The sequence below is a fragment of the Rhamphochromis longiceps genome, linkage group LG6, assembly GCF_057381845.1.
Source record: "Rhamphochromis longiceps isolate RC_006_pf linkage group LG6, R_longiceps_female_GT1.1, whole genome shotgun sequence".
NCBI lineage: Eukaryota > Metazoa > Chordata > Actinopteri > Cichliformes > Cichlidae > Rhamphochromis > Rhamphochromis longiceps.
The window spans coordinates 4242186-4256135 of record NC_140562.1 but is presented as its reverse complement, the minus strand read 5'-3'; the positions used below and the strand labels follow the sequence as shown (position 1 = coordinate 4256135).

Below are 13950 nucleotides of genomic sequence, written 5' to 3'. Positions count from 1 at the left end.
AACATAGCACTGACCCTTAGCCCCTGCTCATCAGCACATGCTTTCAAAAAGAGCTCCATGTCCTCTGCAAACTGAAAAACAAAGAGGAACAAGTCCCTTGCTCCAGTGTCTTCTTCCTCTGACATGTCTATTAAGACCCTCTGCTGGTCCTCTTGATTTAAGGACACATATTTGGGCATTGTTACATGTCCACGGAAAAGTGCCTTATTTTGGACAACCCACTGCACAGCAGGATGCAGATCTTCAACAACTGCTGGCTCCTGTGTCAGGCAAATGGGGATGAAAACATAGTTATTTCTCTGTTGCAGAACAGTTTTTTAACAGTTATTCAAATGTCACTAACCATGTAATTACACTACTGTTTAAAGTGAATACTGACCTGACTGACTTCCTGGAACTTGCGCTTTTTCAGTCTGAAAATGGGCACGTGTTGTCCTTCAAGCACAGCTTTGGCTTCCTCTCTCCAGTGTGCAAATAGCTTGCCAGAGCTACGAAGAGTAAGGCCACAGTGAGGGCATGTCATTTTCATGGACTTTCCATCAGCAGCAGTTTTATTGAACACAGAGGGTAGAGCATATGAATGTTCTAACAAAGCCTCAGACAAAACCTTGGGGGGGAGACGGGGCTCCTCGAAGAGTACTGCCGGAGGAATACGGGTCTCCTCGGAGAGTTCAGCGGGGAGCAGTCCTGATAATTCAAATTCAAATTCAAATTCAAATTTTTATTTGTCACGTACACAGTCTGGTAGTTCCTCTTTATATTTTTGGCTCTCCTTGAACAAAAATAATAGTGCATAATAATCAATGTCGATGTTAATCAATTAGATGTCCCAGACTCTACTATCAATAATACAGCAGCCCCTCGTTTATCGCTGGTGTTACGTTCTAAAAATAACCCGCGGTAGGTGAAATCCATGAAGTAGCCAACTTTATTTTTTACAATTATTACAGATGTTAAGACTGTGAAACCCCTCACTACATGCTTTATACACTTTTCTCAGACAGGCATGAACATTTTCACACTTTTCTCTTTTGTTTAAACACTCTTAGAGTTCAAACCTTCGTAGAAACATGACTCCAGTATTATGGAATGAAACCTAAAGGTGCATTTGAGGGTGCAAAACGTTTCGTCGGCATTGTTGTGTTTGTTTGGGAGAAAACTTACAAACATACAGTACAGCACTTCAGAGTTACATTGCTAGCGATCGAAGATTTATGTAAATTCGACAAGCTAAACGCATTCTGTACTGTACAGCAGGAGTCCCCAACCTTTTTTGCACCACAGACCACTTTAATGTCAGACAATATTTTCAGGGAACGACCTTTAAGGTGTCGCGGATAAATACAACAAAAGAATAAAAAAAAGACACTGTGGTATTTTGTAAATATAATAATAAACGTGACTTGAGCTGTGCGCCAACAACAATGACAGTGACATCCTCCTCTCTGCTTTTTAATGCTCTCTGGTCGCTATGGTAACGCGTAAATAGTTCTTTCAAAATAAGACACAGAAACTACAACCATACATTTCACACCGGAGGATCAACTCTCCCGGAACAGTACCAAAGGACTCACGGACCGGGACCGGTCCGTGGGCCTATTAGGGACCGCTCCTGTACAGGAGACACTGGACTAGATTGATTGACAATGGTCTACAGCAATCAGAACGCACAACACGATGTACTGTAAAAATAATAATAAATCAGCAAAACAGCAAGTGTCACTTTTGGCCACGAACAATTTAGGGGATGGTGAATTTTTTTTGAACAAACCCAGAGTGTTAAAAAAACACCCCACTTAAAACCATTTTATAGTAACAAAAACGCAATTTAGTTGTCGCTGTCAAAGTCGATTTAACCGAAGTTACGTGTTTACGGCTAGTGTGGAGGTCACGTGTTTCCGGTTAGTGTGGAGCTCCACAGTGGCTGCAGCCAGGTCCTCTTGCTTGAAGCTGACGCTCCGGTGCGTGTGTCACAAAAATGAACACACAGCTTCAGAAGCACTGTGTCGAAGCTTGATTCGTTTGGCCAGAGTCACGTGATCAGTGACGTCCGAAGCTTCATTTAGAACCTAACTGCTTCGGTGTCTGATTCAATGGTTTATAAGGAAGCGAATCATTCGCGGGATTTGTGGAGTGTTTGATGGTGACAGAGAGCGAACCACTGATCATTCTACTGAGAGATTTGGAGCCAGCGAGGAATAGAGGAGGTTCTGTTGTGTGGGAGGATTTGGAGTTGATTTTGGTCGATCGGGTGGGTTTTCCAGCTTTGTGTTCTGGTTGTTTGCTTTTGTTTTGTGCGTGTTTATTTTATCTGACAACGGGAAAAAGGTAAAATGTCAAAAATCCTATTTTCATAATATAAATATCATTAAATAACTTTAGAAAAACTTCCATTTTACTCTTCACATGTAATGTTGTAAAAATATATATCTTATTTTTTTTAAATTAATCTTAAAATGTTAGTCTGCCAAATGTGCAGCAATTGAATTTATTTATTCTCTTTAGCTGATAGTTTGTGGGGCCCAGACTGTATAACTGCATCTCTACCAGTTTCTCTGCACTGCAGCCTCCTCTGTGCCATGTGAAGAGAAATTATCTCCACGAAAAGGAACAGGTTCGGCCATCGCACACTAGAACAAATTCTCTTTTTAAATAAAAATGAAAAAGGGTTGCTTTAAATGCATCATGTTTTTAATTTGCAAGTTCATAAGCATTTTCCTTTTCCAGTTCACAATCAATTCTACCCCAAGGTCACAAATATGTATAGGAAAATGTCCCTAACATAATATTATTTATAAATATACCCGTCCGGCGATTAATTGCACAAGTACAAGGAGGCGGGACCTCAGAGCAGAAGCATACTCCATAATGTGTTGTACATTATCATATGTATATTATATGTAATGTGGTATTTTTCAATTATTGTAACCAACATCAAGAAGTCACAAGCAAAGAAAGACCACACCATGGTGCATGTTTAAACAAGGAGAGTTTACTGGTCAAAATTATGTATTAAAGAAATAAACAACATTTTTTTCACCCCCAAAAATACATGTTTAAAGCAACACAGCGGTGGCTCAATATCAGACAGAACTCCACTCTGTCGAGTGGGCAGTCATAATGAAGCGGTTGGTTTTATTTTGTGGATTCAAGCTGCTCTTCATATATTTGGCCACCAGATGTCACCAGAGAGGACTGTGTTGAAAAGCTTCGAGTAATGAACCGTTTTTCAATACAAGCTTCAGAAAGCTTCATTTGGCCATCACTAGTGGTTTGATCCCAGTCTGCCTGCCAAATATCCTTGGGCAAGACACCATTTACCATCATCAGTTCAATTTCTGTAACAAAATTTCCCAAATATGGGGTAAATAAAGAAAAAAGCCTTACATTGTTATCATCTTCTGAATCCTTCATTTGAGAATGAAGCTGCTTTGTTAGCCTAAGACAGGGGTGGGCAGCTCCAGGCCTCGAGTGCCGGTGTCCTGCAGCTTTTAGATATCACCCTGGGTCAACACACCTGAATCAAATGATTAGTTCATTATCATTAGTTCACATTCATTTGTACGCCTCTGGACAACTTCAAGACATGTTGAGGAGGTCATTTAGCAATTTGAATCTGCTGTGTTGGATCAAGCACAGGTCTAAAACCTGCAGGACACCAGCCTGAGGCCTGGAGGTGCCTACCCCTGGCCTAAGAGACCAGAGAGAGAGACTCTGTGGGTTTGCCTGAGCTGGAGACAAAGAATCATCTGAGTATCTTAACTTTGCTTTATTATCGAACAATCACTGTAAATAAACGTGCTGAGCTTAACCTCCCACATCTTGAGTCCTCAGATCTCCTTAGTTATGACCAGTGTTGGTCAAGTTACTTGAAAAAAGTAATCAGTAACTAATTACTGATTACTTCCCCCAAAAAGTAATCCCGTTACTTTACTGATTACTTATTTTCAAAAGTAATTAATTACTTAGTTACTTAGTTACTTTTTAAAAACACGATTTACAACCTGAAGAGGTGATAAAGCAATGGCTCTTTCAGCCCAATTCTACTTTTTCTGCATAATCCATCATACAAAATGTAATCAAATGGAAAAGTCTCTTTTTAAAACTTGTTTTATTAGTTTTAATCTTTAAATTTTATGCATCAAGCAAAAATTTAATTATCTGCAACATTCTCTGACTGGAAGAAATTAGTTTAACATTTAAACCTATTTTCTGCACATTCCAGCACATAAAATAAAATATTTTTTGTGTTTACACTCAGTCTTTCAAATAGATGCAAGTAAAACACAGCAGAAAATAAATAAAGTCAGAGACTCAGCGGTCCTGTTGCTCTATTTTCACCTGTAAAGCAGGAGCAGGGTAGGCGGAGGTTTACCCTGGTGCAGGTGTGCCGCGGTCAGTGGAAGAATCTGCGAGTTTCTCTGTGAGTTTCCCATTACGTCGTAGCTACTCGGTGCTTGCTTGGAGGTTTAGGGGTTTTTTTCGCTGTAAAAAGAAGTTTTCTTCCCACGCACAGCGGACACTAATGTTTTTGTCACTTTTTATGGAATCAAACTCAAAGTAAGGTCAGTACTTCCACGCTTTAAACGCTGCACGCTCATACTCTCTCCCACAATCGATATATGATCCACTTTCAGTGTTGGGAAGGTTACTTTTAAAATGTATTCCACTACAGATTACAGAATACATGCCCCAAAATGTATTCTGTAACGTATTCCGTTACGTTACTCAATGACAGTAACGTATCCTGAATACTTTGGATTACTTAATATATTATCATGCTTTTTACAACAACGTGAATGTACTATTGCTGTGTGATTTATTACTATTACTGAAGGTCCGCGACTCCGAACTGTAGTAAAGGGACCTCTGACTAATACGGCGGGGTCCCTGTCGGCTCGTAGCCGAAAACTAGCTTTACTTTGTTGTGTGGGTCAACTTTTCTTGCGAGAGACAGAGAGAGGCGTTGAAAGGCTGCTCCAACGGAACTTATTGTTTTCGGAGGAAAACACGAACACGGTGTACAGTCGAGTCTTAACAGCTTACTTACAACTGGGCTCGTCAGGCTCTCTTCTTGGCTGCAGTGGTTATTATTATATTTACATGCTTCCAGCTCCCGTTTTTCCTCGATGACAACTCGTACCTTTCCACTCCCCTTTTTCTCCCTCCTCACTCACAGACACATAACGTGTATGGCAGTCCATTCTCCCTGCAGCACGGACTACACTGCCCATGATGCTACATTCTTTAGAGCTATGCTTGTAGCATTCTGCCTGTTAGCTTAGCACAACAACAACAACAACGAAAAGGCGCTCTCTCACCCAGGAAACACACAGTCGCAGAGAGAGAGCGTCGCCCTGTAACCATGGCAACCGTAACGCTGCCGCCTGGAACAAAGAACGTAGCTGTCAAACAAAACCCAAACAGTCCTGACCCGCCACAATATGAAACAGGAAAGTACCGCAGTGTAATCCATTTATTTCAACAAAGTAACTGTATTCTGAATACCACCTTTTTAAACGGTAACTGTAACGGAATACAGTTACTCATATTTTGTATTCTAAATACGTAACGGCGGTACATGTATTCCGTTACTCCCCAACACTGTCCACTGTTGATCTGCACACAGCTGTTGTCACAAACGTCGCACTCGCTCACGTCACTGTCATGAGACATTCTCGCAAAAAAAATTACGGTTTTAGTAACGCAGTAACGCAGCGTTCCTACGGGAAAGTAACGGTAATCTAATTACCGTTTTTGCAATAGTAATCCCTTACTTTACTCGTTACCTGAAAAAAGTAATCAGATTACAGTCTGTCATAACCCATCTCTGGTTATGACAGAATGATTTAGCCACATCTCGACCCAGACCTGAATTTGCTGCTCCCCTGTCCTCCAAAAAGCCCAGCTGGATATACATAGGGACTACTCCACCATGTCTCTGGCCAACAAGATGCCAGTCTTCAGAGTTGAGGTATGTCTGTTTCCACTGTCCTATCACCAGCACGATCTGCTGCCCTGGTTAGAATAACCCCAAGTTCTGGTGGAGTTTTCCCGGAGGACTTCCTGAAAGGTGTGACAGAAGTTGGCCAGGCGTGGCTTTCTCCATTTGAGAGACACAGAATAATCAGAGAAGGTGTCATGGTCCCTGTGCCCCCCCCCCCCCCCCCCCCCCCCCCGGCCAGCCCAGTGTGGCCACAAGTGCTTGTTGTTTTTCTCTCGCTCTGAGTGTTTAATAAAGTGTTGTTGAACCGTGCTACTTCAGTCTGCACCTGAGTCCGTTCCACCTCCGTGACAGAACGGGGGTGGAACGGACTCAACAGTTTAACAACACTTTATTAGACACTCCGGTGCGCTATGTACACGTGAAGGGAGGGGGGGGGGGAACACCAGGGTCCCGGGGATCAACAGGGGGGAAACACACGTCTTCACACTCGCTCCGCTCCTCGTCCAAACACTCCTCACACGGGCAACCCACTCACACTCACGGGGTCCAGGAATCAAAACGGGCAGGTCCAGATAAACCTATCAACATAGACGAGGGTAAGTCGGCGGCAAGCACAGGAACAACTAATTCACAATGAAGCCAGGCAATACTGACGAGGGTCACTCAATATTCCAGCGACGAATAGCTCAGAGCCCCAGCCTTAAGAGCCAGAGAACTGCAATTCACCCGAGATCAGCTGCAGGTGCGTGGGCCAAGGGCGGGAGCCCAATCAGAGCTCTGCCCAGGCAGACAGGTAGGAGAGAGAGAGTGAGACAAAAACAACAAACACTTGTGGCCACACTGGGCTGGCCGGGGGGGCACAGGGACCATGACAGAAGGTGAGTTTTTTTTAAACATATCTGCGGCATATAAAAGACAACACCCCTCAGGAAAGGTGGGGATACTGGTGGGCACGTTAAATAAAGGTAAAGGGGGTGGCACGGTGGTTAGCACTGTTGTTGAAAAGCAAGATGGGACTGGGTTCAGTTCCACCATCAGGCTGGGGTCTTTCTGTGTGGAGTTTAGCATGTTCTCCCCGGTTACTCCGGCTTGCTCCCACAGTCCAAAGACATGCATCTAGTGGGGATAGGTTAATGTGAATAGGTGTGAATGGTTGTCTGTGCGTTAGCCCTGCAACAGACTGGCGACCTGTCCAGGGTGTACCCCACCTCTCGCTGGGATAAGCTCCAGCAAACTCTGAAAAGGATAAGCAGAAGCAAATGGATGGATGGAAGTTAAAGAAACATTCCCTGCCAAGATTGTTGTTGCCAGATAAACTTGTTTCCCGGTCTATTTCATATTCTGTCCAAGCCTTAATTGATTCTGGAGCAGAGCAGAATTTTCCTGAGTAGAACCTGACTGCCACACTCAAGATTCCCCTGGAAGAATTATCCAAACTCCTTCAAGTTTCACAGTTGGACTGGACATGTCTCCTGGAAATGATCTCTCTCTCTCTATAAATCCAGTGCCCACTCAGAACATATCCAAGTATACTTTTGCAGTGCTAGTGTTAGGATACCCTTGGCTGAGCAAACACATCCCTCACAGTTAAAAACAAATATCCATCGCCTCTGTTATCATCAGCATTTGAACTGTTGTAGCGACCCACAATCTTTTCAAAACTTGATTTATATGATGCAAATCACTTGGTGTGAATCAGAGAAGGAGACATATAGGCCCAGGTAATGGGCCACCTCTTTTTGTCCCCTCTTGTGTCCACTCCCAGGTCATCCACTGAGCTCATACCTCCGAGTTTGCATATCATCCCAGTAATAATGTAATTCTTCAAGCTTCTGTTTTGGTTGCAAACATAAAAAAGATAAAAGATCCATCGATCCATCTTCTTCTGCTTTTCTGGGGCCGGGTTGCAGGGGCAGCAGCCTAAGCAGAGAAGCCCAGACTTTCCTCTCCCCCGCCACCTCCTCCAGCTTATCCGGGGAAAGACCAAGGCAAGCCGACAAATATAATCTCTCCAGTGTGTCTGCCCCAGGGCCTCCTCCAGTTGGCACATGCCCTGAACTCCTCACCCAGGAGGCGCCCAGAAGGCATCCTTATGAGATGCCTGAACCACCTCAACTGGCTCCTTTTGATGCGAAGGAGCAGCAGCTCTACTCTGAGCCCTTTCCTGGATGGCCGAACTTCTCACCAAATCTCTAAGGGAGAGGCCAGCCACCCTTCAGAGGAAGACCAGTTCCACCGCTTGTATCCGAGATCTCATTCTTTCAGTCACTACCCACTGCTCGCGACCATATGGGACGGGACGTAGATCGACCCGTAAATACTCGTTGATATCTTGATAAAAGATGAAAAAAGAATGCGTTGCTTCCTGTACAGTGTGTGCTCAGAACAAATCTTCCAGGTCTCCTTCAGTCGGTCTGCTCCACCAACTTCCAACTCCAGGAAGTCCTTGGTCCCACATTGAAGTGTATTTTCTCACCGGCTTGTCCCCTTGCTCTGGTAACACAATAATCCTCACTATTGTTGATCATTTTTCAAAAGCTGCACACTTGCTTCAGCTCCTGGTAGACGATGTGTTCATTGAATTCGACTGGACATAGTTTCAATCCAGGGTCCTTAATTTACAGCACTTGTATGAAAGAATTCTGCTCCATCCTCGGTGTCCAGGTGAACCTTTCTTCTTCTGGTTTCCATTCACAGAACTGCATCACTTCCCTTAATCAGTCCACCCGGAGCACGCAACTCACCTGGATTAAGTATGCACAAAACACCATGACACCATCAGCCCCTGGTCTCTTTCAGTTTGAAGCACTCCTCGGGTATCAACCTCCACTGTTTCCAGCAATGCCAAATCCTCTCCGCTGCTGTCAGCGGATCTGGAAGGCAGCTCGGGCAGCACTATTGTGGACCAAGGATCGAAATAAAAGTCGTCCAGACCAAACTCCAAGTTACATGCCGAGACAAAAGGTTTGGTTATCAACAAAGAAAATTCCTCTAAGAACGGAATCTGATAAAACGTCTCCAAACTTCATCAGACCGTTTGAAATTGAGGCTCTGTTTAATCCTGTGTCTGTCAGCTCAAAATATGAGAATCAATAACATGTTTCTCAGATCAAATCCACTCTTGGTTGGTTCAGCCTCAGTGAGCCAGCCTTTACTGGCCAGCAGATTATGAATGTTCGACATCGCAGGAGAGATCTACGATATCTGGTGGAGCAGGAGTGATATGGCCCAGAAGAGCAGTTGTGGATTGGTGTCATGGTCCTTCAGTCCTCCTGTGCTGGCTCACTCTTTCTATCTGTCGCTCCTCTCCTCTGTCTGTGGGAGTGTATGTTTGCATTATTCACACCTTCTGTTGTGGGGTCTGGTCCTCCTGTTTCCCCCCCTTCAGTCCAGCATGCCTGTGTTAATTAACTTACCTGTTGACAATCCTGTGATAGGCCTGGCTGCTGTTTAAGACCTTCATTTGACACTGAATCGTCAAGCAGGAAACAATCAGTTTTGATGGCTCATCTTACTTGATGCACCTCTTTGTTCTCGTCTGCTCAGGATTCCTGGATGTCCTCCTGATGTCAGTTACTGAGAGTGAGAAAAGATTTTCCTGTGGGAAGAGACTCTTTTCCTGAGCTGGTGCCGAGGAATCCTCTGACTACTGCCCATTCACTTTGCATTACGGCATTTATTAACATTTTTAACATTCACTGTAAATAAATGCACTGAACTTAACCTCCACATCTTTAGTCCTGCACATCTCCTCAGTTATGCCAGATGCACATGTTGAGTATTGTTTCTTTTGATTCCTGTTTATTTGGTAATGGTAAATGGAGTGATCATTATATAGCGCTTTTCTACTCTCCCGGAGTACTCAAAGCGCTCTATACAACATGCCTCATTCACCCAATCACACCCACTCATACAAGCACTTCCTTCTATACATAAGTGCAATCTAACCAACATTCATACACACTGCGATGGATGCATCGGAGAGCACCAAGAATACTTGGGCATGCAGACTGGGGAAGCCAAGGATCGAACCTGCTCTACAACTGGCTGGGTGTTCTGCTGGTAGTGGGGATTTTTCTCCTAAGAAACACTGGCCTGAACAGAGTAATCTGTTATAAATACCCTCAAACTGGGATAAAGTACAGCAAAAACAAACCACCACCAATGAGAAAGCCAGTCTGACTGGAAAAGCACAGTACAGTCCTAATTCCCAAGGTTTTAAATACTAGTGTGTTTGTGTCTTTTAAAATGTCAGCAATAAATCACATGTATGCAATGTAACAGGGTACAACAGCTAACAGTTTATTTCTCCCCACAACCTTTGTCTTTGCAGCAGGAAATCATAATACCAACTGGGTTGAAAATTATTCTCAGGATAAGTTTTTGTGACATGCTGAGTATTACAACAACAGTTTCTGATAATAGAAGAGTTAACTGTGGTAAATAGTTGAAGATCACACATCTGCAGCTGTTTACATGGGTAGAAGTTCACATTCAGTTATTACATTTGCACTCAACAGCCTTCATGTTCTACAGAAATACACAACAAACTGGCAGCCAGTCGTGTCCTTTGAGTTGTGCTCATTGACAAAGACTCATTCACTAATGGCAATGTGTTCGCAACCTGTCCGCATTTAAGGATTAGGAAATATGAATAACGATGAGGAAACAAGGGGAAAGCAAATCCCCGTACCTGCATCGGTTAACCAAACCGACACTACAGTTACACTTGGTCCTTGGTCCTAGGATTTGATGAAGTGACCATACTGAAACAAAATATTTATGTTTCACACGTTTCCACACCTGTGTGTGCTCAAAGTAAAGAACATAAACTTCACTCACGTTTAAAAGGTAAGATGAAGCCATCCTAGTTACAAGCTGCCATCTGGCAGTCAGAGACAAGCTATTGCTTTTATACCCAGTGTGGGATGATTGTCAGTGATTCATACACATTATTTAATCCTGCTGCTTTCATGTTAGAGCCAGCAGTAGCTACTTCAACATAAGGAAGTGCCGACTGGTCAATCCTCGATTCATTTAGGAAACATCAGCTAAGAGAACGATTTCTCCACTTCGAGCAAAAACTCGTCTATAAAAAATGACTTAATTATGCTGAAGATGATCTTCTAACAGCGTGAAAGTTATTTTCATGAATTCTGTTACTCTCACTTCATAAAAATAAGACACTAACAAATCCACAGAAGAACTGAAGGAAGTTCTCCAAGCTGATGGAACAAAGGAACTGCCAAGTCCCTAAGGGCTGAGCACTCACCAGGTCAGCTCTGGCCTGCTCTTAGGCACAGGGCGAGGGTTGGCTTTGTGTAACTCAGATGTTACAGTCAAACAATCGCAAAGATTCAACAGATTAGTCATCTGACATGTGACATTTTGTCACATGTCATAATTGTTTCCAGCATGTAATGTTAGCACAGAAGTACTTCGGCCATGACTAGCCTTCAGTGCTTCAAGCCATAACCTCAAATGTCTGTATTTTAAATATAACTAAAGCCCAGAGCACAGACATTTATGTCTTCAAAATTAATTTCTCTGGAATTTAACTAGACCCTGTTCTTTGCAGTGGTACTGACTTCCTCCAAACCTCCTAGCCTAAGGGGACAATGAAATGTGCATGCTCATGCTAAACCTGGCTAATGTTTCAAATAATGAGCTCAGCAAATGCACAAGTAATCTCTGTAAGCCAAAAGCTTCGACTGCAGGATGCTCTAAACACTTTTCTTCTACAGTTTTTTCTACTCTCCAACCTGTATGATGTCACAGAGAGGGCAGGTCCCTAATATGGTCATCACAAGCACACACGTTTGGCTGTGAGCATGAAAGCACCACCCACCTGTGTTTACAAGGTCATCTTTCATGGGCACAGGTGCTCACTGCAATGATGCAATGACATTTCTTGTGCGTAAGTTCAGCAGTCTGTGTGCAGAGAGTCAGCAGCCACACACACAAAGACGCCATCATGCATGCGAGTGCTGCAGTGAATTCAAGCTCACGCAAGGAACTGTTGTTGAAACTAAATTCTGCTCACTCAAATCAACCCGACCACAAGGTTGGAGGGCGGGACCTCAGAGGAACAGGCGCCCTAATGTGATTGGTCAAGAGCTCTGTAACAGTTTACTGTGTCAAACCACGTTACACAGTGGCAGCAGCAGAAGTTTATAATTCTGAAAATAACGTTTGTGAACTATCAACAGTTCTTTTTCCATATTACCATTAACATAAATTATTTTCTCAAGATCGTAACAATATTGTCCATAATTGTCCTCAGTTACCAGGAAACAAGTGACTTTAAACCCACTTTAAATAACTAGAATATTTAAACAAACCAAACAAGCTCATAACTTGTGTAATAAGCATTTCATATCTGCACGCTTGCTTGAATTTCTACACTTGCATTGCTTTGTAAGCACAAGCCCACAGACCACCGTCACAGTTTAAACTACAGCTGGAAATGTTCTCATAAAACTGCTGCATGTGGTGAACAGGATGAAAGGATACAGGATGTTTCCCACATATTTCCAGGGTCATATGGGGATTGAAGCTCTTCTGAACAAGCCGTTCGTCACAGCCAACTCTTATTCTCACTCACGGAGTAATGCAGGATGTTATTTTTTGAAATATATGTTTTCTTTGGTTTGTGTGTGTTGTCCTTTTCATAATCAAGTTTGATTTATATCCTCAAAAATGAGCAAACTACTTACTAAGTTATTAATTTCATCTTAAACACCATTTGGCATGAGTTCATTAGCTGCATCCCCATTGGCTAGGGTCTTAGCAGTTCCACCGAATGACTGGGTTAGAGCAACATTTTCAGGCTTCGATTGGCCGACAGCTGTCCTATCGTGTTCTGCCTTTGCCCTGATCAGGTTTCTCCGGTGATAGAACAGGTAGCCTGGCAACAGGAAGCCAGCAAGGGAGAAGATGAGAAGGCCCAGATTGATCTGTGGTAAGGAGACAGCGTCGGTACATGTTTCAAACCAAAGCTCTTCTAAAACCCGTTGTTGAAAAACTCCTCTCGGTGTGCACGTGTCCTACCCAGTAAGGATTTCCACTGAGGGGTCCCACCATCAATATGAACAGTGGTTGTTGAAGCAGGGCAAACGCAGCACTGATCATTGACTGCATACCTGTCAGTGTCCCGAAGTGGTTGGCTGGATATCTAGAAAGAGAGGTAGACGAGCTTCTTTTTCTCGTTCATTTGTATTCATTCATTCTTAAATTACTGCTAAAGTACACCGAACCCAACCCAAGGGACTCTCATGTATTAATGTATTACAGACAGAGCTCATGAACTCTGGCTGACTCTGGCCCTTTTCACAATCATACAGTCATGTACAGGGAGTGCAGAATTATTAGGCAAGTTGTATTTTTGAGGAATAATGTTATTATTGAACAACAACCATGTTCTCAATGAACCCAAAAAACTCATTAATATCAAAGCTGAATGTTTGTGGAAGTAGTTTTTAGTTTTAGCTATTTTAGGGGGATATCCGTGTGTGCAGGTGACTATTACTGTGCATAATTATTAGGCAACTTAACAAAAAACAAATATATGCCCATTTCAATTATTTATTTTTACCAGTGACACCAATATAACATCTCCACATTCACAAATATACATTTCTGACATTCAAAAACAAAACAAAAACAAATCAGCGACCAATATAGCCACCTTTCTTTGCAAGGACACTCAAAAGCCTGCCATCCATGGATTCTGTCAGTGTTTTGATCTGTTCACCATCAACATTGCGTGCAGCAGCAACCACAGCCTCCCAGACACTGTTCAGAGAGGTGTACTGTTTTCCCTCCTTGTAAATCTCACATTTGATGATGGACCACAGGTTCTCAATGGGGTTCAGATCAGGTGAACAAGGAGGCCATGTCATTAGTTTTTCTTCTTTTATACCCTTTCTTGCAGCCACGCTGTGGAGTACTTGGACGCGTGTGATGGAGCATTGTCCTGCATGGAAATCATGTTTTTCTTGAAG

At 43.1% G+C, this 13950-nt stretch overlaps 1 protein-coding gene across 1 annotated transcript in view; it reads right to left on the bottom strand.

Moving 5' to 3' along the window:
- Nucleotides 1-5066: 5066 nt before the first annotated feature.
- slc43a1b (solute carrier family 43 member 1b) overlaps nucleotides 5067-13950 on the bottom strand; it is a 33824-nt gene continuing 24940 nt past the window's right edge. Inside the window, exons 14-15 of the mRNA XM_085408957.1 lie at nucleotides 12998-13121; nucleotides 5067-12903 (exon numbers count right to left, since the gene is read on the bottom strand). Of these exons, the coding sequence (XP_085265083.1) occupies nucleotides 12682-12903; nucleotides 12998-13121 (346 nt within the window). The 3' untranslated portion in view covers nucleotides 5067-12681. The remainder of the gene's footprint in view (nucleotides 12904-12997; nucleotides 13122-13950) is intronic.